The sequence below is a fragment of the Salvelinus alpinus genome, chromosome 29, assembly GCF_045679555.1.
Source record: "Salvelinus alpinus chromosome 29, SLU_Salpinus.1, whole genome shotgun sequence".
Taxonomy (NCBI): domain Eukaryota; kingdom Metazoa; phylum Chordata; class Actinopteri; order Salmoniformes; family Salmonidae; genus Salvelinus; species Salvelinus alpinus.
In genome coordinates this window covers 19,099,557-19,126,370 of record NC_092114.1, presented here as the reverse complement: position 1 = coordinate 19,126,370, position 26,814 = coordinate 19,099,557, and the positions used below count along the sequence as shown (strand labels likewise).

Below are 26,814 nucleotides of genomic sequence, written 5' to 3'. Positions count from 1 at the left end.
ATTTAAATGTAATTATTTCATAACGCATTTAAAGGGGCACTATGCCGGAATCGTGCCGACCCTTTCCTGGTTGCTAAAATTCTACTAGTTCACCTAATTTCAGTTTATGCGACAAAACAATCAAGTATAGAGTAAAGAATCATTGTACTATCTAAACCGTGGTGAATATATTTTCCATAACCAAAAATATTGTATTGTCAGTTGTTTGAAACCGGTAAACAAAAAAACGAAAGTAAAAGACACAAAATGAAATTTAAGAAAGGGAAGCATAGAAATAGTGAACATAGAACAGATCTACCACTTTTTAGACTTGCTTGCCAATGACAATCATCACTTTTCCAGTTATTAATATGTATATTATTACTTTTTAGTTTTTTATTTCACTCAAGGTTCATGCTGCTGCTCCCCCTATGGTCATTCCACCCCACCCCCTCAATGTTCATGTTGCTGCTCCCCCTATGGTCATTCCACCCCACCCCCTCAATGGTCATGCTGCTGCTCCCCCTATGGTCATTCCACCCCACCCCCTCAATGGTCATGCTGCTGCTCCCCCTATGGTCATTTCACCCCAGCCCCTCGACAGTCTTTACTCTGACTCCACCACAATGAACATGTATTTATTCATCACTGTTACAGTTGTTATTATTATATAGTTCTATTTCTATTGTTTTTTATTACCATTTTAATTATTTCATTTTACTAGTCCTGCATGTTGGAGCTCCAAGCCTAAGATTTTCACTGTACCCTGCAATCTCACCTGATAACCTGTACATGTGACTATTAAACAATCTGAATCTGAATCTTTCAATGAGAATGACAGCTCTATAACTGACATTTCTATGTGAATTTGGTCGGTTGCCCAAAAAGTTACATATTGCATGTTTAATGTAATAAAAAAAATAAAAAAATAGAAACCAAAACCAAACCGACCTCAAAAAGCACTAATCGCTGAGCACTAGTGTTGGTGTGTGTATGTGTGTGATGGTGTGTGTATGTGTGTGTTGGTGTGCAAGTGTCTTGCTCCTCTAATGGCTTATTTGACTCATCTGTCTGGTCCTTGGCCTCATTAAATGGGCCTTGAAATCTATCGGCGATAATCCAGATAATCCAACCTACCGGTTAATAATCTATCCAACTCCACTGTAATCTGGGTTCACAGCCACTGGCCTAATAGACTAAATACACTGCTCATGCCATCGGCCATAAACTGAAACTGCCCTGTCTTTCTCTTTTCCCTCTGTCTCTCTGAGTTGTTCTCTTTCTCTCTCTCTCTCTGTCTGTCTCTCCCTTTCTCTCTCTCTCTCTGTCTGTCTCTCCCTTTCTCTCTCTCTCTCTTTCTGTCTTTACCTCTCTCTCTGTGTCTTTACCTCTCTCTCTGTGTCTCCATCTGTCTCTGTCTCTCTCTGTCTCTCCCTTTCTCTCTCTGTGTCTTTACCTCTCTCTCTCCATCTGTCTCTCCCTTTCTCTCTCTCTCTTTTTCTCTCGCCCTCCAGAACAACAGATTATAGCATTTCACATTTACTCAATGGTGTTAAGGTTAGTGCGTCACTGATACAACTCTGATGTGCGCCATGTGTTGGCTGTGTGGAATACAGCTGCCTGCGTGGCTGTGCTCCATATCACTATGTTTATAGGAGGGGTTGTGTAGATGTGTGTGTGTGATGGAACATCTGTGTGACTCAGTGTGCGTGTGTGTTACAGTGATGTCATAGTCCGTGACTGTCAGTGCTGGGAAAAGTACCCAATTGTCATACTTGAGTAAAAGTAAATACCTTAATAGAAAATGACATCCAGTAAATAACTATTTAGGTAAAAATCTTAAAGTATTTGGTTTTAAATATACTTAAGTATCAAAAGTAAATGTAATTGTTAAAATATACTTAACAATTATTATACTTAAGTAAAATTATTTCACATTCCTTGTATTATGCAAACCAGATTTTTTTACGGATAGGGAGGGGCACACTCCAACACTCAGACATAATTTACAAAATAAGCATTTGTGTTTAGTGAGTCCGCCAGATCAGAGGCAGTAGGTATGACCAGGGATGTTCTCTTGATAAGTGTGTGAATTGGACCATTTTCCTGTCCTGCTAACCATTCTAAATGTAACGAGTACTTTTGGGCACCAGGGAAAATGTATGGAGTAAAAAGTACATTATTTTGTTTGGGAATGTAGTGAAGTAAAAGTCAAAGTTGTCAAAAATATAAACAGTAAAGTATGTATACCATCCCAAAAAACGACTTAAGTAGTACTTTAAAGTATTTGTACTTAGGTAGTTTACACCACTGGTGACTGCAAGTGCGTGGTGTGTTGTTTGTGCACATTGTAGTGTGCTTGTGTGTGTATTTGTGTGTGTGTTCACATGCTTGCTTGGTCAGAGAGCAGTCTGGAAAATGTGTGGCTGTGTTCCCTGTTCCTTGTTGACTGAAGTCACTGGTCAGTGGTTTATGACTCTCAGTTTAACGGTCGATTAACCATCGATCACTGGCCTTGGTTGGTCAAGCTCTATGATTTAATGGACATTCTCCCTTCTCTCTTACCAACACACGCAAACAAACCCACACACACACAAACACACACAGCTCACTCTATTGCATTTAGACTTATAATGGAGGAACATTAATCACTAAACATTATGGATGTAATTGATACCTTAGTCAATAGGCTGATGCTTTCATTACTGTAACATCCCTCTAATGCTTTTATTCACACACACACACACATTATTGTTATGTATACCTGGTGGTTGTATTTGTGGTGACATTAAGGCTCCACACTAAACCTTTAATCTAAGGGTGAGATGGTAAAGACTTAATATAATTTAGCCTAATCAGACTATTCTCATCTAGTACATGTAGCCTATAATAAATGATTGAGTTAATCTGACCCTCTGGTGACTTGACCTAGCCATGCTTCAGGAGGTATCTAGAGGCCAATCTCTTTCTCTCTCTCTAGCCCTGGGTCAATGGTATTGTTCGTGCTTTGCAGAGTAGGACTACATGTGTCGTTGTGATATGAGTTTGAAATAAACCGGGTCTGCCTTAGCAAAGAAGGACTGGTTAGTGGTTCGTGTGACGTACCTACAGCGTTGCCTCAATCGCGGTACTGTATACTATTAGGCTAGCTAGTATGGATATTCTAGTGATGCATTCATATATTATAAGCCTATATGTGTGTCATTACATTTATCTAGACATGTATTAATAGGCTAGGCCTACAACATATTTATAACATTGTAGCTTAATAAGCCTGAATCCAACAACCAGGCTATTCATTCCTACCATCCATTATATATTCCACTAAGTCGTTAGTGAGTCAACAACCTTGTTAATGCATTTTTGGAGAGGAATGCAAAGTCTTCCCCGCTGGAACATTTACATACATTCACAAAAGCAACAGGTAAACAGATGACGTAAGGCCGTCGTCCCTCCCTCTTCTACCCCCACAGTCCCTCCTGCTCCCCCAGCTACGGTTGTGTCCTGCCTGGCTGCCCGGTGTCTGCAACACTGCTCCCCGCTCTGCCCGCTCCTTCCCCGGACCCGAAGCCCGCCTCGCACCGCCCCGGCTACCGAACTCCCAGTGAATGCACTAGCCAGCAACCATGACAGGCATCGCCGCCGCGTCTTTCTTCTCCAACTCCTGCAGGTTCGGGGGTTGTGGGCTCCAGTTCGAGTCTCTGGCCGAGCTAATCGTCCACATCGAGGACAATCACATCGGTGAGTCACGGAGGGAGAGGATAGGTTGCATAGCTAGCTAGGCTAATGCTAGGCTAGAAGAACACGGTTCCATTTCATTCCGCTATGCGGAATGCCTGCCTGTTACATTTTCCGACTCGGCTCGCTGCAAATAAATGTATTAGGTATCTTTGTGTCCAGAATAAAAATGGGGAAACCAAGTTTTCCCTCGGATGAGTTTAGTTTTGTATTATTGTGTAGCTATTTATAAAGCTAACGTTATCATATGTGGCTAGGCTAGCCGTGTCTAGCCAGGCAGAGGTTTTGCATTGGTCGCTGTGTTTACGTTGAGGCCCGTGTTGCAATGCAGCGGAGCACTGTTTGTGGGTTAGAATAGGGGAATTTACTCCCGACATTGTCACCCCATGTGCACAGACGTTCTCATCCTGAAAAAGCATTAAAAAAACAATGTAGGTGTAAATTATAACTAATTGATTTGACTCAGTCACACCTAGATGACCAAAAGCCGCTAGTTTAGTATGTAGCCTACATATCAGGTATCTTTGCAAGTCAAAGTTGATCAAATTATTTTGTTGTCAACTAAAATGTTAAGATATTTGTGGCAGCAAAGTTGTTTGCGCTTTCTATATGTATTTTTGCCAGTCTGTTGATTTGCAACAACGAAACGGTACAATGTTTACTGTAGACTTGGTGTCTGAAAGTGGGCGTTGCAAAATAAGTGGGTGGATCAACAGGGATGGGGTGTAACATCAGCGCTCCATTATTGGTTAGACCAGCCATAGCCAGGTGCACCACATGTCAGTTTAATGTTTACATAGCAGGTTAGGAGAATGAGGGTAAGGTTAGGACAATTAACGTGGCAGGTTAGGAGAATGAGGGTAAGGTTAGGACAATTAACATGGCAGGTTAGGAGAATGAGGGTAAGGTTAGGAGAATGAGGGTAAGGTTAGGACAATTAACGTGGCAGGTTAGGAGAATGAGGGTAAGGTTAGGACAATTAATGTGTCAGGTTAGGAAAATGAGGGTAAGGTTAGGACAATTAACGTGGCAGGTTAGGAGAATGAGGGTAGGGTTGGGACAATTAGGGTAAGGTTAGGACAATTAACGTGGCAGGTTAGGAGAATGAGGGTAGGGTTAGGACAATTAACGTGGCAGGTTAGGAGAATGAGGGTAAGGTTAGGACAATTAACGTGGCAGGTTAGGAGAATGAGGGTAAGGTTAGGACAATTAATGTGGCAGGTTAGGAGAATGAGGGTAAGGTTAGGACAATTAACGTGGCAGGTTAGGAGAAGGAGGGTAAGGTTAGGACAATTAGGGTAAGGTTAGGAGAATGAGGGTAAGGTTAGGACAATTAACGTGGCAGGTTAGGAGAATGAGGGTAGGGTTAGGACAATTAACGTGGCAGGTTAGGAGAATGAGAGTAAGGTTAGGACAATTAACGTGGCAGGTTAGGAGAATGAGGGTAAGGTTAGGACAATTAATGTGGCAGGTTAGGAGAATGAGGGTAGGGTTAGGACAATTAGGGTAAGGTTAGGACAATTAACGTGGCAGGTTAGGAGAATGAGGGTACGGTTAGGACAATTAACGTGGCAGGTTAGGAAAATGAAGGTAGGGTTAGGACAATTAGGGTAAGGTTAGGACAATTAACGTGGCAGGTTAGGAGAATGGGGGTAAGGTTAGGACAATTAATGTGGCAGGTTAGGAGAATGAGGGTAAGGTTAGGACAATTAACGTGGCAGGTTAGGAGAATGAGGGTAAGGTTAGGACAATTAATGTGGCAGGTTAGGAGAATGAGGGTAAGGTTAGGACAATTAACGTGGCAGGTTAGGAGAATGAGGGTAGGGTTAGGACAATTAACGTGGCAGGTTAGGAGAATGAGGGTAGGGTTAGGACAATTAACGTGGCAGTTTAGGAGAATGAGGGTAGGGTTAGGACAATTAACGTGGCAGGTTAGTAGAATGAGGGTAAGGTTAGGACAATTAATGTGGCAGGTTAGGAGAATGAGGGTAAGGTTAGGACAATTAACGTGGCAGGTTAGGAGAATGAGAGTAAGGTTAGGACAATTAACGTGGCAGGTTAGGAGAATGAGGGTAAGGTTAGGACAATTAATGTGGCAGGTTAGGAGAATGAGGGTAAGGTTAGGGCAATTAACGTGGCAGGTTAGGAGAATGAGGGTAAGGTTAGGACAATTAATGTGGCAGGTTAGGAGAATGAGGGTAGGGTTAGGACAATTAGGGTAAGGTTAGGACAATTAACATGGCAGGTTAGGAGAATGAGGGTAAGGTTAGGACAATTAATGTGGCAGGTTAGGAGAATGAGGGTAAGGTTAGGACAATTAACGTGGCAGGTTAGGAGAATGAGGGTAAGGTTAGGACAACTAACGTGGCAGGTTAGGAAAATGAGGGTAGGGTTAGGACAATTAGGGTAAGGTTAGGACAATTAACGTGGCAGGTTAGGAGAATGAGGGTAAGGTTAGGACAATTAACGTGGCAGGTTAGGAGAATGAGGGTAAGGTTAGGACAATTAATGTGGCAGGTTAGGAGAATGAGGGTAAGGTTAGGACAATTAACGTGGCAGGTTAGGAGAATGAGGGTAAGGTTAGGACAATTAACGTGGCAGTTTAGGAGAATGAGGGTAGGGTTAGGACAATTAACGTGGCAGGTTAGGAGAATGAGGGTAGGGTTAGGCTTAGGTAAAATGCTACAGCTGTCAACAATCGACTCATCGTGCAACCCAATAAGCCATGCAAAACGGTCTACAGGTGTCACCAGTCTGATCAGTGGGGTCAATGAGTTGACCCTACTGCTGCATCTCTACATTGACTGACCCATTAATAACACATCATCAGATCAATACTCTCATTAGATCTGTCCATCCAGCAAGGAGTGTGTGTGTTTCTATTTGTCTTTGGTTCTTCTCCTGCTGTTTCCCTGCAGCATGTCCACCATTTAAATTGTTACCCAATCAGTAACTACAATACAGAAGAGGAGTATTCTCTGTACAGGCGAACAGACTCATTTAATTGATGATATGCCCGGTTGTCCACCAGGGGAGATTGATGATATCCTGGTTGTCCACCAGGGGAGATTTCTGATATCCTGGTTGTCCACCAGGGCAGATTTCTGATATCCTGGTTGTCCACCAGGGGAGATTGATGATATCCTGGTTGTCCACCAGGGGAGATTGATGATATCCTGGTTGTCCACCAGGGGAGATTGATGATATCCTGGTTGTCCACCAGGGGAGATTGATGATATCCTGGTTGTCCACCAGGGGAGATTGATGATATCCTGGTTGTCCACCAGGGGAGATTGATGATATCCTGGTTGTCCACCAGGGGAGATTGATGATATCCTGGTTGTCCACCAGGGGAGATTGATGATATCCTGGTTGTCCACCAGGGGAGATTGATGATATCCTGGTTGTCCACCAGGGGAGATTGATGATATCCTGGTTGTCCACCAGGGGAGATTGATGATATCCTGGTTGTCCACCAGGGGAGATTGATGATATCCTGGTTGTCCACCAGGGGAGATTGATGATATCCTGGTTGTCCACCAGGGGAGATTGATGATATCCTGGTTGTCCACCAGGGGAGATTGATGATATCCTGGTTGTCCACCAGGGGAGATTGATGATATCCTGGTTGTCCACCAGGGGAGATTGATGATATCCTGGTTGTCCACCAGGGGAGATTGATGATATCCTGGTTGTCCACCAGGGGAGATTGATGATATGCCCGGTTGTCCACCAGGGGAGATTGATGATATGCCCGGTTGTCCACCAGGGGAGATTGATGATATGCCTGGTTTTCCACCAGGGGAGATTGGTGATATGCCTGGTTATCCACCAGGGGAGATTGATGTTATGCCCGGTTGTCCACCAGGGGAGATTGCTGATATGCCCTGTTGTCCACCGGGGGAGATTATTGGCACAATGCCTTCGGGCAGGTGGCGTTCTGCTCGCATCCACCAAACCCAGATTCGTTCGTCGGACTGCCAGATGGTAAAGCGTGGTTCATCACTCCAGAGAATGTGTTTCCACTGCTCCAGAGTCCAATGGTGGCGAGCTTTACACCACTCCAGCCGACACTTGGCATTGCGCATGGTGATCTTAGGCTTGTGTGCGGCTGCTCGGCCATGGACCCCACTTCATGAAGCTCCCAACGAGCAGTTCTTGTGCTGACGTTGCTTCCAGAGGCAGTTTGGAACTCTGTAGTGAGTGTTGCAGCCGAGGACAGGTGATTTTTACTCCATCACTCGGCGGTTCCGTTCTATTGAGCTTGTGTGGCCTACCACTTTGCGGCTGAGCCATTTTGCTCCTAGACATTTCCACTTCACAATAACAGCACTTACAGTTTACAGGGGCAGCTCTAGCAGGGCAGAAATTTGACGAACTGACTTGTTGGAAAGGTGGCATCCTATGACGGTGCCACGTTGAAAGTCACTGAGCTCTTTAGTACGGGCCATTCTACTGCCAATGTTTGTCTATGGAGATTGCATGGCTGTGTGTTTGATTTTTATACACCTGTCAGCAACGGGTGTGGCTAAAATAGACGAATCCAGCAATTTGAAGGTGTGTCCACATACTTTTGGGCATGTAGTGTATATTATCCTTGTCCTTTTTCAGCCACGACTCCAAGGAACATAGAATATTACAGTTCTTCAGGTCCTGTTGATAGGATAGTCTCGAACGGAGCTTGTCCAGTTTGTTCTCTAGTGACTACTTTCGCCAATAGAACAGAGGGTAGAGGAGGTTTATTTGCTCGCTAAAGTAGTCTCGTCAGGATGTCTGCCTCCTGTGCCGTCACTTACTCTTTCGAGTCCCGTCTGATGACGCGCGAGTGGAGGACAATCTCATTTCATACAAGTGCATTAGTTTCCATGTTTCCTCTTCTCGCCGCTGCTCCTCCATTACCTTTGACCTTTTTTCAAAAAGAGGCGAGGAAAACCAATTGAGATTTTCCCCAGGACTCAGACACGTTCAGCTGCAGCAAGAGGAATTCCATATTTAGAGAGACAGCGCTGCCCTCTAGAGTCAGAGAATCTAATAGTATGCTGTTTATCATCCGCTGGAACTCCAGTGCCGTTGATAGAGTTTATTCAGTGGCATCATGCAAGGTTGTGTTGCAGTATTTTGAAAAGGAACTCCATCATCAATATTAACGGTGCCTCTAAAGAATTCTTGCTTTCAAAGTGCCATCCCACCATAGACATGAAGTATATGGGAGAAATTATCAGACGTTCAGGGGCCCTCAGGACTCTGTGTGTACCTGCATGTGTGGGTGAGTGTTTCTGCGATAACTGTCCTGTATGTAGGCTACATGTATGATCGTGTCTCTAAGTTAGATAGGTCTTTCTGTGTGTCCCTCTCTGTGTGTCCCTGTCTCTGTGTGTGAAGTCAGCGAAGAGGAATGTAGTGATGTCATCCATGTCTAGCTGTGTGCCAGACTACCAGTGTTCTGTTGTCTTTACCTGAACAAGTAGATACCTGCCTCTCACCTAAAACCACCACTTCCCCTCTCCCACCAGTTCTACCTTGTTACAACACTGTATATAGCCATAATGACATTTGAAATGTCTCTATTCCTTTGCAACTTTTGTGAGTGTAATGTTTATTTTTAGAATTGTTTTATTTCATTTGCTTTGGCAATGTAAACATATGTTTCCCATGCCAATAAAGCCCTTTGAATTGAATTGAGAGGGGGGGAAAGGGGAAGAAAGAGGAGGGGAAGAGTGTGAGGGAGAGGGGAACAGAGAAAGAGAAGCACACACCACCTATCAATAGTGCTTCCCAAATTGGTAAATGTTGCCAGTACAACTTTTCTCAGCTAAGCTAAGCTTGTGTATCCGAGATTCTGCTAATATAATGTAATGATGGTATAGGTCCTGCATATCCATCTGTGTCCAGAAGGTGTCAGTATAGCACCTTTTTTTCCTTCTCACTGTTCTGTTGAGCTCTTACTGACTATGGCACCATTTGCTGTTTCTGTTCACAACGTTGGAGTGTTTCTCTGTAGTTGAGGGGCTTTATTTTCTGTGTGTTTTTTTTGTCAACTACATTTTTGGAGTGTGCCTATGTGGTCTTGTGTGATTACGTACTGTATATAGGATGTGAAGGCAATGATTCCACTACAGCATAGTTTACTAAACAAGTCATGTCAATTTAGTCAGTATCAGATTAGTGATTTAATCCAGGACATGACGGGAGGTGGGTAGGAAGGGTGCACTGTATAAGTATTTGAACAGGGTCCATGTTTGTGTTTGTTGTTGATGCCTGGTGTGTTGGTTAACATTTCCTCTCTCCCTCAATGCTGAGGTGGGACACTACACGGAAGGAGTCTGTGTCCTTGTGAGTGAGTGGGTTGGTTTTTCTATCATTGTGGGGACCTAAAATCCCCCTTATTCCCCACAAGGATAGTAAAACATGGAGAATTCTGAGGACAAAGGCTATTTTAAGCTTAGGGGTTAGGGTTAGGGTTCCAATTAGGGTAAGTGGTTATGGTAAGGGGTTAGGGAAAATAGGATATTGAATAGAAATGTATTTTAGAGCCTCACGAGGGTAGAATAACGTGTGTGTGTGTCTTTGTATGTGTATGCTCAAAATGACCTGTCTGGGTGTAAAGAGGCAATTAGTGTGTCCAAGAATGGAAAATACACCACCCCGATACATATACATACACACTCACACCGTCGGAAGTGGCAGGGTCGGAGCGCCTCACCATGCACTGGGAAGTCTAATTATAGAGGGATGTACCCCCCTCTCCCTTCCCTCTCTTTCCCCACTCTCCTCGTTTTTCTCTCTCTTCTCTCTCCATCCGGTGGCCTGCTGCTTCAGAAACACATTAAAACACTCTCTGTGGCTTAATTAGCAGTCTGGAAAACAAGACCCGCATTCTTGGCCTACTTTGACACACCCGCTAGACACACACACACACACACACACACACACACACACACACACACACACACACACACACACACACACACACACACACACACACACACACACACACACACACGCTGATGGAAGATGGCGCCCACAGACATGGCAGCTCTGCTTCTAGCTCCTTAGCAACATTGCAGTATTTCGTTTTTTTTTGTGTGTTATTTCTTACACTATTAGCCCTGAACGTTTTTTACAAGCATTTCGCTACACCCGCAATAACATCTGCTAAATCTGTGTATGTGAACAATAAGATTTGATTTGGTGTGGCCTTATCTTTGACCAGTAGGAGGCAGTAGTAGACTGTTGGTCAGAAAAGCAATGTTGTGTTGAAATGAGTAGAGTTCTGTTTGATGTGTAGCTGATTTAATGACAGAAACGCTCATTTGGACTATATTTATGACTCCCTTGTGCTCCCAACTTACTGGTCTTATACACAGTCTTGTACACACACCCATATAGACACACACAAATACACACGCTCACACACACTGTCTTTAGGGGAGAACTAGACCAGTGTGATAGTTATGATACAAAATATTAGTTATGATAGAACTAACAGACCTGTGTGTATGTGTGCGCGCATTCGCCCGAACTCTGTACCCCTTCTTGTTACAGTGGTGGTATCAGGAGTGTAGTTGCTTCCTGTCCTGCTAGGTGAACGGAAGCCATAAAGTTGGGGAACATTTATTGCTCTCCCTCTCAGCACCTGGTTTACATAATCCCCCCTCAAGCTATTGGAAAGCATTGTTCTAGGCTAGCTACATGTTAACCGTAATTAAACATACTGCAGTATATCATTAGCATCGGGGAGCTTGACACAAAGATGGCGAACAAATGCATATAGTTAATTCAGGCCATTTACCTTTGCAAAAATAGGTCAGTTCCGGTCTCCTTAACTGGGTGTGTCTCCCATAGACACCCATTTAATAGCAGCTGGGAATGTTCTACTTAGGTCACTGACTTTCATTAAACCAGAAAAACACAGCGAGTGGGGTGTCTCGCTTCCTCTTCCATCTCTGCTTGACATACTTTATTATTCATATTATTTTTGTGCTTTCATTTTAACAGGAAAAACCTAGATCTCTTTTACAAATGTGCACTGTATATACAACATAAATATACACATTATACCCAAATATATACAGTTGAAGTCGGAAGTTTACATTCACCTTAGCCAAATACATTTAAACTCAGTTTTTCACAATTCCTGACATTTAATCCGAGTACAAATTCCCTGTCTTAGGTCAGTTGGGATCACCACTTTATTTTAAGAATGTGAAATGTCAGAATAATAGTAGAGAGAATGATTTATTTCAGCTTTTATTTCTTTCATCACATTCCCAGTGGGTCAGAAGTTTACATGCACTCAATTAGTATTTGGTAGCATTGCCTTTAAATTGTTTCTCTTGGGTCAAATGTTGGGTGAATTTTGGCCCATTCCTCCTGACAGAGCTTGTGTAACTGAGTCAGGTTTGTAGGCCTCCTTGCTCGCACACGCTTTTTCAGTTCTGCCCACAAATTTTCCATAGGAATGAGGTCAGGGCTTTGTGATGGCCACTCCAATACCTTGACTTTGTTGTCCTTAAGCCATTTTGCCACAGCTTTGGAAGTATACTTCGGGTCATTGTCCATTTGGAAGACCCATTTGCGACCAAGTTTTACTTCCTGACTGATGTCTTGAGATGTTGCTTCAATATATCCACATAATTTTCCTCCCTCATGATACCATCTATTTTGTGAAGTGCACCAGACCCTTCTGCAGCAACGCACCCCCACAACATGATGCTGCTGCCACCCCCGTGCTTCACGGTTGGGATGGTGTTATTCGGCTTGCAAGCCTCCCCCTTTTTCCTCCAAACATAACGATGGTCATTATGGCCAAACAGTTCTATTTTTGTTTCATCAGACCAGAGGACATTTCTCCAAAAAGTACGATCTTTGTCCCCATGTGCAGTTGCAAACCGTAGTCTGGCTTTTTTATGGCGGTTTTATAGCAGTGGCTTCTTCCTTGCTGAGAGACCTTTCAGGTTATGTCGATATAGGACACGTTTTACTGTGGATATAGATACTTTTGTACCTGTTTCCTCCAGTCCTTTGCTGTTGTTCTGGGATTGATTTGCACTTTTCGCACCAAAGTGCGTTCATCTCTAGGAGACAGAACGCGTCTCTTTCCTGAGCGGTATGACGGCTGCGTGATCCCATGGTGTTTATACTTGCGTACTATTGTTTGTACAGATGAACGTGGTAGCTTCAGGCATTTGGAAATTGCTCCCAAGGATGAACCAGACTTGTGGAGGTCTACCATTTTTCTTCTGAGGTCTTGGCTGATTTCTTTTGATTTTCCCATGATGTCAAGCAAAGAGGAACTGAGTTTGAAGGTAGGCCTTGAAATACATCCACAGGTACACCTCCAATTGACTCAAATGATGTCAATTAGCCTATCAGAATCTGCTAAAGCCATGACATAATTTTCTGGAATTTTCCAAGCTTTTTAAAGGCACAGTAAACTTCTGACCCACTGGAATTGTGATACAGTGAATTATAAGTGAAATAATCTTTCTGTAAACGATTTTTGGAAAAATTACTTGTGTCATGCACGAAGTAGATGTCCTAACCGACTTACCAAAACTATAGTTTGTTAAACAACTTCTTATGGCTGCAATCCCGTTAACGGGATGATATGACAACAGCCAGTGAAAGTGCAGGGCGCCAAATACAAACAACAGAAATCTCATAATTAAAATTCCTCAAACATACATGTATCTTATACCATTTTAAAGGTAATCTTGTTGTTAATCCCACCAAAGTGTCCGATTTCAAATAGGATTTTCAGCGAAAGCACCACAAACGATTATGTTAGGTCACCACCAACTCACAGAAAAATTCAGCCATTTTTCCAGCCAAAGAGAGGAGTCACAAAAAGCACAAATAGAGATAAAATGAATCACTAACCTTTGATGATCTTCATCAGATGACACTCATATGACTTAATGTTACACAATACACAATACATATATGTCTTGTTCGATTAAGTTCATATTTATATCCAAAAACCTCAGTTTACATTGGCGCCATGTTCAGAAATGCCTCCAAAATATCCGGAGAAATTGCAGAGAGCCACGTCAAATAACAGAAATACTCATCATAAACTTTGATGAAAGATACATGTTTTACATAGAATTAAAGATACACTTGTTCTTAATGCAACCGCTGTGTCAGATTTCAAAAAGCTTTACGGCAAAACACAATATTCAATCATCTGAAAACAGCGTTCAGCCACAAAAGCAAGCCAATACGGTTAGCTGCCAAATTGTGCAGTCAACAAAACTCATAAAAAGCATTATAAATCTTCACTTTCCTTTGCTGATCTTCGTCGGAATGCACTCCCAGGACTCCCACTTCCACAAGAAATGTTTGTTTTGTTCGGTAATGTCCATCATTTATGTCCAAATAGCGCTTTTTGTAGCGTGTTTGATAAACAAATCCAACATCAGGAAGCGCGTTCACTAAAAGCTGACGAAATGTCCAAAAGTTCCGTAACAGTCAGTAGAAACATGTCAAACAATGTTTTGAATCAATCTTTAGAATGTTTTTAACATAAATCTTGAATAACGTTCCAACCGGAGAATTACATTGACTTCAGATGAGCGATGGAACAGAGCTCCCTCTCATGTGAACGCGCATGGTCAACGCATGGTCAGGTCATGGCAGACCTGACTAATTCCCCTCTCATTCGGCCCCCCTTCACAGTAGAGGCATCAGACAAGGTTCTACAGACTGTTGACATCTAGTGGAAGCCGTAGGAAGTGCAAACTCATCCATATCTCGCTGTGATTTCAATAGGATCTTTGTTGAAAATCGACCAGCCTCAGATTTCCCACTTCCTTGTTGGATTTCTTTCTCAGGTTTTTGCCTGTCATATGAGTTCTGTTATACTCACAGACATAATTCAAACCGTTTTAGAAACTTCAGAGTGTTTTCTATCCTAATACTAATAATAATATGCATATATTAGCAACTATGACTGAGGAGCAGGCCGTTTACTCTGGGCACCTCTGTGCACCTTCCATCCAAGCTACTCAATACGGCCCCTGCAGCCATAAGAAGTTAACAAGAAATTTGTGGAGTGGTTGAAAAAAAGGTTTTAATGACTCCAACCTAAGTGTATGTAAACTTCCGACTTCAACTGTACGTATGCTAGCTAAATGCTAACCATACTGAAACATTTACATTTTAGTCATTTAGCAGACACTCTTATTCAGAGCGACTTACAGGAGCAATTAAGGTTAAGTGTCTGTTGTATGCTAGCTACATGCTAACCATACTGAAACATCAAATTTAGTTAGTCACAGGCGCCGAATATAACAGGTGTAGACCTTAGAGTGAAATGCTTACTTACGAGCCCTGAACTAACAATGCAATTTAAATAAATATGGATAACAATAAGAAATTAAACTAACAAGTAATTAAAGAGCAGCTGTAAAATAACAATAACGAGACTATATACGGGGGGTACCGGTACAGAGTCAATGTGCAGGGTTAGTTGAGGTAATATGTACATGTAGGTAGAGTTATTAAAGTGACTATGCATAGATAATAAAAGAGAGAGCATTAGCAAAAAAGAGAGAGGGGGGGGGCAATGCAAATAGTTCGGGTAGCCATTTGATTAGATTCAGGAGTCTTATGGTTTGCGGGTAGAAGCTGTTTAGAAGCCTCTTGGACCTAGACTTGGCACTCCGGTACCGCTTGCCGTGCGGAAGCAGAGAGAACAGCCTATGACTAGGGTGGCTGGAGTCTTTGACAATGTTTAGGGCTTTCCTCTGACACTGCCTGATATAGAGGTTCTGGATGGCAGGAAGCTTGGCCCCAGTGATGTACTGAGCCGTTCGCACTACCCTCTGTAGTGCCTTGCGTTCGGAGGCCGAGCAGTTGGTAGTTTGTTGATGATGTGGACAGCAAGGAACTTGAAGCTCTCAACCTGCTCCACTGCAGCCCCATTGATGAGAATGGGGGCGTGCTCGGTCCTCTTTTTCCTGTAGTCCATAATCATCTCCTTTGTCTCGTTGAGGGAGAGGTTGTTGTCCTGGCACCACACAGCCAGGTCTCTGACTTCCTCCCTATAGCCTGTCTCATCATTGTCGGTAATCAGGCCTACCATTGTTGTGTCATCGGCAAACTTAATGATGATGTTGGAGTCGTCCCTGGCTGTGCAGTCATGAGGGAACAGGGAGTACAGGAGGGGACTGAGCACGCACCCGAGGGGCTCCTGTGTTGAGGATCAGCGTGGCGGATGTGTTGTTACCTACCCTTACCACCTGGGGGCGGCCTGTCAGGAAGTCCAGGATCCGGTTGCAGAGGGAGGTGTTTAGTCCCAGGGTCCTTAGCTTAGTGATGAGCTTTGAGGGCGCTATGGTGTTGAATGCTGAGCTGTAGTCAATGAATAGCAATCTCACATAGGTGTTACTTTTGTCCAGGTAGAAAAGGGCAGTGTGGAGTGCAATAGAGATTGCATCATCTGTGGATCTATTGGGGCGGTATGCAAATTAGGGTGGGTCTAGGGTTTCTGGGATAATAATCTTGATGTGAGCCATGATCAGCCTTTCAAAACACTTCATGGCTACAGACGTGAGTGCTACGGGTCGGTAGTCATTTAGGCAGGTTACCTTACTGTTCTTGGGCACAGGCACTATGGTGGTATGCTTAAAACATGTTGGTATTACAGACTTGGACAGGGAGAGGTTGAAAATATCAGTGAAGACACTTCCCAGTTGGTCAGCGCATGTTCGCAGTACACGTCCTGGTAATCCGTCTGGCCCTGCGGCCTTGTGAATGTTGACCTGTTTAAAGGTCTTACTCACATCGGCTGCGGAGAGCGTGATCACACAGTCTTCCGGAACAGCTGGTGCTCTCATGCATGTTTCAGTGTTATTTGTCTCGAAACGAGCATAGAAGTAGTTTAGCTCGCCTGGTAGGCTCGTGTCACTGGGCAGCTCTTGGCTGTGCTTCCCTTGGTAGTCTGTAATGGTTTGCAAACCCTGCCACATCTGACGAGCATCAGGGCCAGTGCAGTACGGTTCGAACTTAGTCCTGTATTGAAGCTTTGCCTATTTGATGGTTCGTCAGAGGGCATAGCGGGATTTCTTATAAGCCTCCGGGATAGAGTCCCGCTCCTTGAAAGCGGCAGCACTAGCCTTTAGCTCAATGCGGATGTTGCCTGTAATTCATGGCTTCTGGTTGGGGTATGTACGGTCACTGTGGGGACAACGTCATCGGTGCTCTTATTGATGAAGCCAATGACGGATGTGGTGTACTCCTCAATGCCATCGGAAGAATCCCGGAACATATTCCAGTCTGTGCTAGCAAAACAGTCCTGTAGCTTAGCGTCTGCTTCATCTGACCACTTTTTTTTATTGATCTAGTCACTGGTGCTTCCTGCTTAAAATGTTTGCTTGTAAGCAGGAATCAGGAGGATAGAATTATGGTCAGATTTGCCAAATGGAGGGCGAGGGAGGGCTTTGTATCCGTCTCTGTGTGTGGAGTAAAGATGCTCCAGAGTTTGTTTAAAAAAATAAAATAAATGTATCCTCTGGTTGCACATTTACCATGTTGATAGAAATGTATTAAAACGGATTTAAGTTTCCCTGCATTAAAGTCCCCGGCTACTAATAGCACTCCCTCTGGGTGAGCATTTTCTTGTTTGCTTATGGCGGAATACAGCTCATTCAATGCTGTCTTAGTGCCAGCCTCTGATTGTGGTGGTATGTAGACAGTTAAACTCTCTAGGTAGATAGTGTGGTCTACAGCTTTTCATGAGATACTCTACCTCAGGGGAGCAATAGCTCGAGACTTCCTTAGATATCGTGCACCAGCTGTTATTTACAAAAATACATAGTCCGCCGCCCCTTGTCTTACCAGACGCCGCTGTTCTATCCTGCCGGTACAGCGTATAACCAGCCAGCTGTATGTTGATAGTGTCGTTGTTCAGCCACGACTCCGTGAAGCATAAGATATTACAGTTTTGAATGTCCCTTTGGCAGTTTAATCTTGCGCGTAGGTCATCGATTTTATTCTCCAAAGATTGCACGTTTGCTAGCAAAATTGAGGGAATTGGGGGTTTATTCGATCGCCTACGAATTCTTAGAAGGCAGCCCTCCCTTTGGCCCCTTTTTCTCCGCCTCCTCTTCACGCAAATGACGGGGATATGGGCCTGTTACCGCGAAAGCAGTATATCGTTCGCGTCGGGCTCGTCAAGACTCTTTAATGGAAAAGTAGGATTCTACCAGTCCATGGTGAGTAATCGCAGTCCTGATGTCCAGAAGTTATTTTCGGTCATAAGATACGGTAGCGGCAACATTATGTACCAAATAAGTAACATGCTTCAGTATGTGGTTGGCATTGGGGAGCTCAGTGTTTCCTCTGCAGTCATTTTATCTGTGGCACTGCGCCACGGCAAAAATCATTGGCACCACGGCATAAAAATATGTAACTTGAAAAAATATTTCTGTTGAAGCGTACTTTGAAGATGCAAGAACAGTCCACATTTACTTTTCCTCTGCAAACAAAAGAAGTAATGAATAGAAAAATCTGACTACCCCATATTAGACAAGTTTATATATTTACCTAGTAGGCTTGGTGTTGTGTTCTACAGCCAGGTCATGTATGATACAAGTCGGTATTCGATGTCCATCCATGTCTGAGGACATCGGGAGATGACGTGGAAACCAGCCACTTGAGGAAACAGTGAGCACTGTTACCTTCAAGTAGGTTTCGGTTTTCCTAGAGTGTTGTGGATGGGTGTAAGCATCTGCCTCTTCCAAAGGTTGCAAGTTCGAATCCAGCAATAGAAAGTTGGTTTTCAGATTTCGTTTTATGCCTATCCCAAACCTTAACCCTTACCTTAACCATTGGAGTTAATGTCTAACCTTAACCTTAAAACACTTCGAAATGTAATGTTTGAGAAACATGGATGAACATCTAAATCTGACGTGAGACTGTGAGAGCTAGTTGGTGTTCTATGAGAGATAAATATTCCTCTTGAGGCGCATTCAAGTTACGAGTGCAATAGGGAGGGAAACATGCATTCTGACAAGTCAATGCACAACAATTCTTGCAATCGCAGGGAAAGCAGCAGTTTTTTAATTAATGGCCTTTGTTAAAATGGGGGAGTCCAAGCTTTTCGTTCCTACTTTATTTATTTCTCAACTCCTAAATATGCGGGAACTGCACATTTTCAACCCAGACTTTTTAGCAGCGGCATGGTTAAGCATGTTACCGCTCTGCAGTACACTGTGAGTGCATATGGGAGAGTGGGGCTAAATATAACACGGATCAATTGTAGGTAATTAGTAACTTGCCAGGTAATTAGTAAAATGCCACCCTACCTCAAAATATCTTTGGGTTATGTAAAAAATTGTGATGAGAATTATGACATTTTTAGAGTAGTGGCAACCAGGGAAAATCAAATAAAATGTTATTTGTCACATGCGCCGAATACAATGCTTACTTAAATTCCCTTAACCAACAATGCAGTTCAAGAAATAGAGTTAAGACATTTTTTTTTAATTTGGAGCATATTTGTGTGGGGTGGGGTATGGTGACATTAAGTGGTTTCTGTGAGAAGTAAAGGCAGGGGGCGTGTTACCCCCAGTGACGGTTTACCCCAAGTTACCCCAACAGTTAAGTCTATATTATATTCACTGTGTTTGCGCACATTTTTTGGGACATATAATTCATCAATAGGATCCTAACTATACTGAACAAGAATATAAACGCAACATGTAAAGTGTTGGTCCCATGTTTCATGAGCTGAAATAAAAGATCCCAGAAATGTTCCATATGCACAAAAAGCTTATTTCTCTCAGATTGTGTGCACAAATTTGTTTACATCCCTGTTAGTGAGCATTTCTCCTTTGTCAAAATAATCCATCCACCTGACAGGTGTGGCATATCAAGAAGCTGATTAAACAGCATGATCATTACACAGGTGCACCTTGTGCTGGAGACAATAAAAGGCCATTATAAAATATGCAGTTTTGTCACACAACACAATGTCATAGATGTCTCAAGTTTTGAGGGAGCGTGCAATTGGAAGGCTGACTGCGGGAATGTCCACCAGAGCTGTTGCCAGAAAATTGAATGATAATTTCTCTACCATAATCCGCCTCGTGTCGTTTTAGAGAATTTGGCAGTACGTCCAACTGGCCTCACAATCGCAGACCATGTGTAACCACGGCAGGACCTCCACATCTGGCTTCTTCACCTGCGGGATTGTCTGAGACCAGCCACCCTGACAGCTGATGAAACGGACAAGTATTTATGTCTGTAAGAAAGCCCTTTTGTGGGGAAAAACTCATTCTCATTGGCTGGGCCTGGCTTTTTGTCCTTTTAAAAAGTCACCAGCCTCTCTCTCTCATTAACACACACATTCAGTCCTCTCTCTCAGAGAGTGTATGTAGGCTAAGTTAAGTGTTCTGGTTTCTGGATCTCAGCAACAGGTAGAATGATTAAAGTACGGCAGTAAAAACCTAATTAAGACCACCTCAGTGGACCACCTCATATGTGTGAGGGAGAGAGGAAATGCAAGATAGAATGCATTCATTCTCAATTATGAGGTGTGAAAGTTTGAAGCCAAAGTGCTGCCTAGGCCAAGACCACACACACACACACACACACACACACACACACACACACACACACACACACACACACACACACACACACACACACACACACACACACACACACACACACACACACACACACACACACACAGGGAGACTGTTAAATATGGCACAGAGATAATCTAGCTCTGGTCTGTAATGGCTTTGGATGTAATACATCTATGAGCCATTATACGCGCAACCATAATTACATACACACATTCATTACTTTTGTGCCTTATAGCAAACAGGATGCATGTTTTGGAATATCCTTCTTCTCACTCTGTCATTTATGTTAGCATTGTTGAGTAACTACAATGTTGTTGATCCATCCATAGTTATCTCCTATCACAGCCATTAAACTCTGTAACTGTTTTAAAACCACCATTGGCCTTATGATGTAATCCCTGAGTGGTTTCCTTTCTCTCCGGCAACTAATTTAGTAAGGGTGCCTGTATATTTGTAGTGACTGGGTGTATTGATACGCCATCCAAAGTGTAACATTAATAACTGCACCATGCTCAAATGCATAGTCAATGTCTGTTCTTTTTTCTTCTTCTTTTCTTGCCCATCTACCAATTGGTGCCCTTCTTTGCGAACATGAGGAAAATCTCCCTGGTCTTTGTGGTTGAATCTGTGCTTGAAATTCACTGCTTAATTTAGGGACCTTACAGATTAGGTGTGGGGTACAGAGATGGGGTAGTCAATTAAAAATCATGTTAAACACTGTCATTGTGAGTCCATGCAACTTATGTGATTTATTAGGCACATTTGTACTCCTGACCTTATTTAGGCTTGCCATAACAAGATATTTGAATACTTATTGACTCAATACATTTCAGCTTTTAATTTTTTATAAATTTGTAAACATTTCTAAAAACATTCCATTTTGACATTATGGTGTATTGTGTATAGATCAGTGACACACAATTTAAAGTAAGACCGTAACACAATAAAATGTGGAAAAAGTCAAGGGGTGTGAAGACTTTCTGAAGGCACTGTATTACTTGTAAGATATACACAATTTTTAATTTTATTTTTTATACCTTTATTTCAACAAGGAACACAGACTGAGACCAAGGTCTCTTTTACAGCTGGGCCCTGCCTGCACCTGCTTGCCCGTCCAGCATCACTACTCTGGACGGCTCTGACTTAGAATACGTGGACAACTACAAATACCTAGGTGTCTGGTTAGACTGTAAACTCTCCTTCCAGACTCACATTAAGCATCTCCAATCCAAAATTAAATCTAGAATCGGCTTCCTATATCGCAACAAAGCATCCTTCACTCATGCTGCCAAACATACCCTCGTAAAACTGACCATCCTACCGATCCTCGACTTCGGTGATGTCATCTATAAAATAGCCTCCAACACTCTACTCAACAAACTGGATGCAGTCTATCACAGTGCCATCTGTTTTGTTACCAAAGCCCCATACACTACCCACCATTGTGACCTGTACGCTCTCGTTGGTTGGTCCTCGCTTCATACTCGTCGCCAAACCCACTGGCTCCAGGTCATCTACAAGACCCTGCTAGGTAAAGTCCCCCCTTATCTCAGCTCACTGGTCACCATAGCAGCACCCACTCGTAGCACGCGCTCCAGCAGGTATATCTCACTGGTCACCCTCAAAGCCAATTCCTCCTTTGGTCGTCTTTCCTTCCAGTTCTCTGCTGCCAATGACTGGAACGAACTGCAAAAATCTCTGAAGCTGGAAACACTTATCTCCCTCACTAGCTTTAAGCACCAGCTGTCAGAGCAGCTCACAGATTACTGCACCTGTACATAGCCTATCTATAATTTAGCCCAAACAACTACCTCTTCCCCTACTGTATTTATTTATTGATTTTGCTCCTTTGCACCCCATTATTTCTACTTTGCACATTCTTCCACTGCAAATCTACCATTCCAGTGTTTTACTTGCTATATTGTATTTACCTCGCCACCATGGCCTTGTTTTTGCCTTTACCTCCCTTATCTCACCTCATTTGCTCACATTGTATATAGACTTATTTTTCTACTGTATTATTGACTGTATGTTTTGTGTAACTGTGTTGTTGTATGTGTCGAATTGCTATGCTTTATCTTGGCCAGGTCGCAATTGTAAATGAGAACTTGTTCTCAACTAGCCTACCTGGTTAAAAAAAAAATACATATACATACAGTTTAGGTACAATGATTAAGAAACTACACAAAACAAACAAAACCATCACAGATAACACCAAAAATACAGCAACAGATTACATTTACACAGGTTATTCCACTAACAGCACAAGAACTTGCATTATAGACAAACACGAGAGCATGTTGTTCTCGTCTCATGGACAGCGAAGTCCAACCCACATTTTGATATAAACACAGTGGTGAGTTCTGTAGCTAGCACCCGTAATAAACCTAAGTGTGCTTGATTCAAAACATTGTTTGACATGTTTCTACTGACTGTTACGGAACTTTTGGACATTTCGTCAGCTTTTAGTGAACGCGCTTCCTGATGTTGGATTTGTTTATCAAACACGCTACAAAAAGCTCTCTGATAAGTAGCATCCAGCGATTTAAGTGTTGATGCCGTAGCATGTAAATAACATCCCCATAATCTATAACAGACATAAAAGTAGCTTGCACAATTTGCCTTCTATTTGTAGAGGACAAACATGTCCTGTTTCTATAGAGGAAGCCTAGCTTGATTTTTAGCCGAATGTTCCTCAGGCTATAGCAACCTTATACATATCTAGCAGTAATATTTCCAGTTTCTGGTATTTCTCACAGTAGAGGAAAAGGTGCATCTCTGTCTCTACCTCCCCTGTCATACAGTGACTACATGGACACTTTTGGGTTGCCATTATGTCTACCTTTTGTCTATAGCCAATTGGTAGACACTGAGTCTGTATTTGGTCAGGATCTGTCTTTGTTTAGTATCTCTGACAGAGTAGAGATATTCTGCCAATTTGTATTATCTTTTGAGGGACAAATAGCAATTTAGTTTATTCTGTGATTTAGTTTAATTTTCCCAATTTGTCAAATAGGAGGTTTTAATTTCTGTAACAATCTGAATCTGGTTGATTTGTGTATTTGGATAATACAATCTGATTCTCAACCTGATTGATTTGTGTGTTTGGATAATACGGTTATTTAGTATTTTTAACAGCTGACATATGGGACTATTTTCAGGCTTCTGCGCTTGGGTTTCTGTACAGCACTTTGTGACATTGGCTGATGTAAAAAGGGCTTCATAAATACATTTGATTGGGTTTCCAGTGCTTTGAATTGTAAGGGTGTTTTGGGGCTTCATTTTAAAATGGTGCCAAAATGTAAGTGTCCTTTTCTTTATATTAACAATTAAAGGGAATCTTCCGAGTTCTACTCTGCATGCATCATTTAGTACTTTCTTTTGGGTATTTAGGATAATTCTGCAGAATTCTGTATGTAGATTTTCTATTGGGTTTTTCTCCCAATGCATATAATCATAATTCCAGGTTGGACACAAAACCTTGCCTCCGTAAAGTGCAATTGGTAAAATTACACTTGAATATTTAGCACTAGATTTGGATAGGAATATTTATTTTAAAAATATATATTTTTATGGAGTAAAATGCTTTGTGGGTTTTTTCTTTTAGTGAATTCACTCCCAGACCAAATCCACCAAAGGCACTGATTTTTAGTCCCAGGTAGTTGTACCATTTGGGCATGTTCAACCATTTCCTAATTTGAAGGAGTGTCTGTTGCATTGATTCCTGGCCTTTTTATAGAAAATCACGACTTTGGTTTTCTGAAAGTTAAAGTTGACTGCCCAGTTGATGCTCTATTCCTAAAGAATGTTAAGTTGTTCCTGTAGACCTTACTCTGTTGGTGACAGTAGGACAAGGTCATCTGCATAGAGGAATCTGACCTCGTCTTTGAGGGTGTGTCCAACAACAATGCTAGTTGGTTAATGTAAACTTTGAACAGGATTGGACTTAGAGTGCACCCTTGTCTCACCCCCATCCTTGTGCAAAAAACAATGTTATTTTATTGTAAAGTTAGTACTACATGTGTTGTTTGAGTAAATATATTTTATGATGTCGTATACTTTACCCCCAATGCCGCTTGAGGGTTTTGTAATCTAATCCATCATGCCATATGGAATCAAAAATCATTCTTAAAATCAACAAAACATGCAAATCCTTTTTTTTTCTCGCTCTCTCATACACACACAATAACATATACATGTATGGAGACTCATCTAGACTGTAATGATACTCAGTAACACAATACATTCTAAAAGTTCAACATATGCAATAGTATATGCACGGTAGCACAGTATGTTTGACTCCTGATAAGTGTACATCAGATACATGTAAAGTCAAGCAAGTACACTACACTGCCTAGTTGTGTAGCAGGCGTTTGCAGCGACAGCCCGCAATTTTAAGGATCGCTATTTTGCTTAGCTAATTGCGTTTTTGAGTTGCGTATGTATGTAAGGTAGGCCAAGTAAATTAGGCTGTACACATTCACCACAAGCTATTGCATTGCATATGTATTCATCATCTGACTGTATTTCTATTCAATGGAGTGGAATGTCACCCTGTTGACCACATGGTGGCAGTGCTACTATGCAGTTGTGACTCAGCACACATTCATCACATTGCACACACACACACACACACTCTCTCTCTCTCACACACACACACACACACACACACACACACACACACACACACACACACACACACACACACACACACACACACACACACACACACACACACACACACACACACACACACACACACACGCTGAGTTAGCAGGGGGGCTTTTGAAGTTTGGGCTGATGGCCTCAGGCAGTGGAAGCTCCCTGCTGCAATGTTACTGAGTTGGCAAATAGGCTGGAAAAAGTGTGTGTGTGTAATTATATAGTATATCCATCAACCTCCCCTCCCCTGACATGCAGTGTACATACAGTAGCACCATGTTACAGAGAGGGCTATGTAACCAAGAACACTTAATGAAACCAGGGGTTGTAAATTAGATACCCTCTGCTACCATGGACAGAATATAGGCTTTCTTTACTGCTACTCCACACAACATTGGAACAGAGAGACTAGTGTGAGTATCTTAAAGTATCAAGCAGACATGAATTTGCACACACACCCATCTCACCTTACTGCATACTGATTTCCTCCACAAATCAAGTCATAAACCCCATATCCAAGCACTTTCAGTCAAAACCGGTGTACTGTACTGGATGTTTGCTACCATTTTGCGTCCCCTTGCACATCTGGTTTACTATGCAGATACATACTGAAAGATTTCAAGACTCCGACGCCATTTCCATATTCATGATCTACAGTGCTTTCCAAAAGTATTCATACCCCTTGACTTATTTCACATGTTGTTGTGTTACAGCCCAAATTCCAAATGGATAAAAAAAAAAAAAAAAAATTCTCACTCATCGACAAACAATACCCCACAGTGACAAAGTGAAAACACGTTTTTATAATTTTTGCACATTTATTGAAAATCAAATATAAAATATCTTGTTTACATACAGTACCAGTCAAGTTTGGACACACCTACTCATTCAATGGTTTTTCTTTATTTTTTACTAATTTCTACATTGTAGAATAATAGTGAAGACATCAAAACTATGAAATAACACATATGGAGTCATGTAGTAACCAAAAAAGGGTTAAACAAATCAAAATATATTTTATATTTGAGATTCTTCAAAGTAGCCACCCTTTGCCTTGATGATAGCTTTGAAAACTCTTGGCATTCTCTCAACCAGCTTCACCTGGAATGCTTTTCCAACAGTCTTGAAGGAGTTCCCACATTTTCTGAGCACTTGTTGGCTGCTTTTCCTTGCCTCCAACTCATCCCAAACCATCTCAATTGGGTTGAGGTCAGGTGATTGTGGAGGCCAGGTCATCTGATGCAGCATTCCATCACTCTCCTTCTTGGTCAAATAGCCCTTACACAACCTGGAGGTGTGTTTTGGGTCATTGTCCTGTTGAAAAACTAAGCGCAAACCAGATGGGATGGCGTATCGCTGCAGAATGCTGTGGTAGCCATGCTGGTTAAGTGTGCCTTCAATTCTAAATAAATCACCTACAGTGCCACCAGCAAAGCACTCCCACACAATCGCACCACCTTCTCCATGCTTCACGGTGGGAACCACACATGCGGAGATCATCCGTTCACCTATTCTGCGTCTCACAAGGACACGGCGGTTGGAACCAAAAATCTCAGATTTGCACTCATCAGACCAAAGGACAGATTTCCACCGGTCTAATGGCTATTGCTCGTGTTTCTTGGCCCAAGCAAGTCTCTTCTTATTATTTGTGTCCTTTAGTAGTGGTTTCTTTGCAGCAATTCGACCATGAAGGCCTGATTCACGCAGTCTCCTCTGAACAGTTGATGTTGAGATGTGTCTGTAACTTGAACTCTGTGAGGCATTTATTTGGGCTGCAATTTCTGAGGCTGATAACTCTAATGAACGTATCCTCTGCAGCAGAGGTAACTCTGGGTCT

The 26,814-nt window shown here is 42.4% G+C and overlaps 1 protein-coding gene across 1 annotated transcript in view; it reads left to right on the top strand.

The window, feature by feature from the left end:
• Positions 1 to 3,440: 3,440 nt before the first annotated feature.
• LOC139559222 (juxtaposed with another zinc finger protein 1) overlaps positions 3,441 to 26,814 on the top strand; it is a 42,184-nt gene continuing 18,810 nt past the window's right edge. The window contains exon 1 of the mRNA XM_071375015.1: positions 3,441 to 3,720. Coding sequence (XP_071231116.1) covers positions 3,606 to 3,720 — 115 coding nt within the window. The 5' untranslated portion in view covers positions 3,441 to 3,605. The remainder of the gene's footprint in view (positions 3,721 to 26,814) is intronic.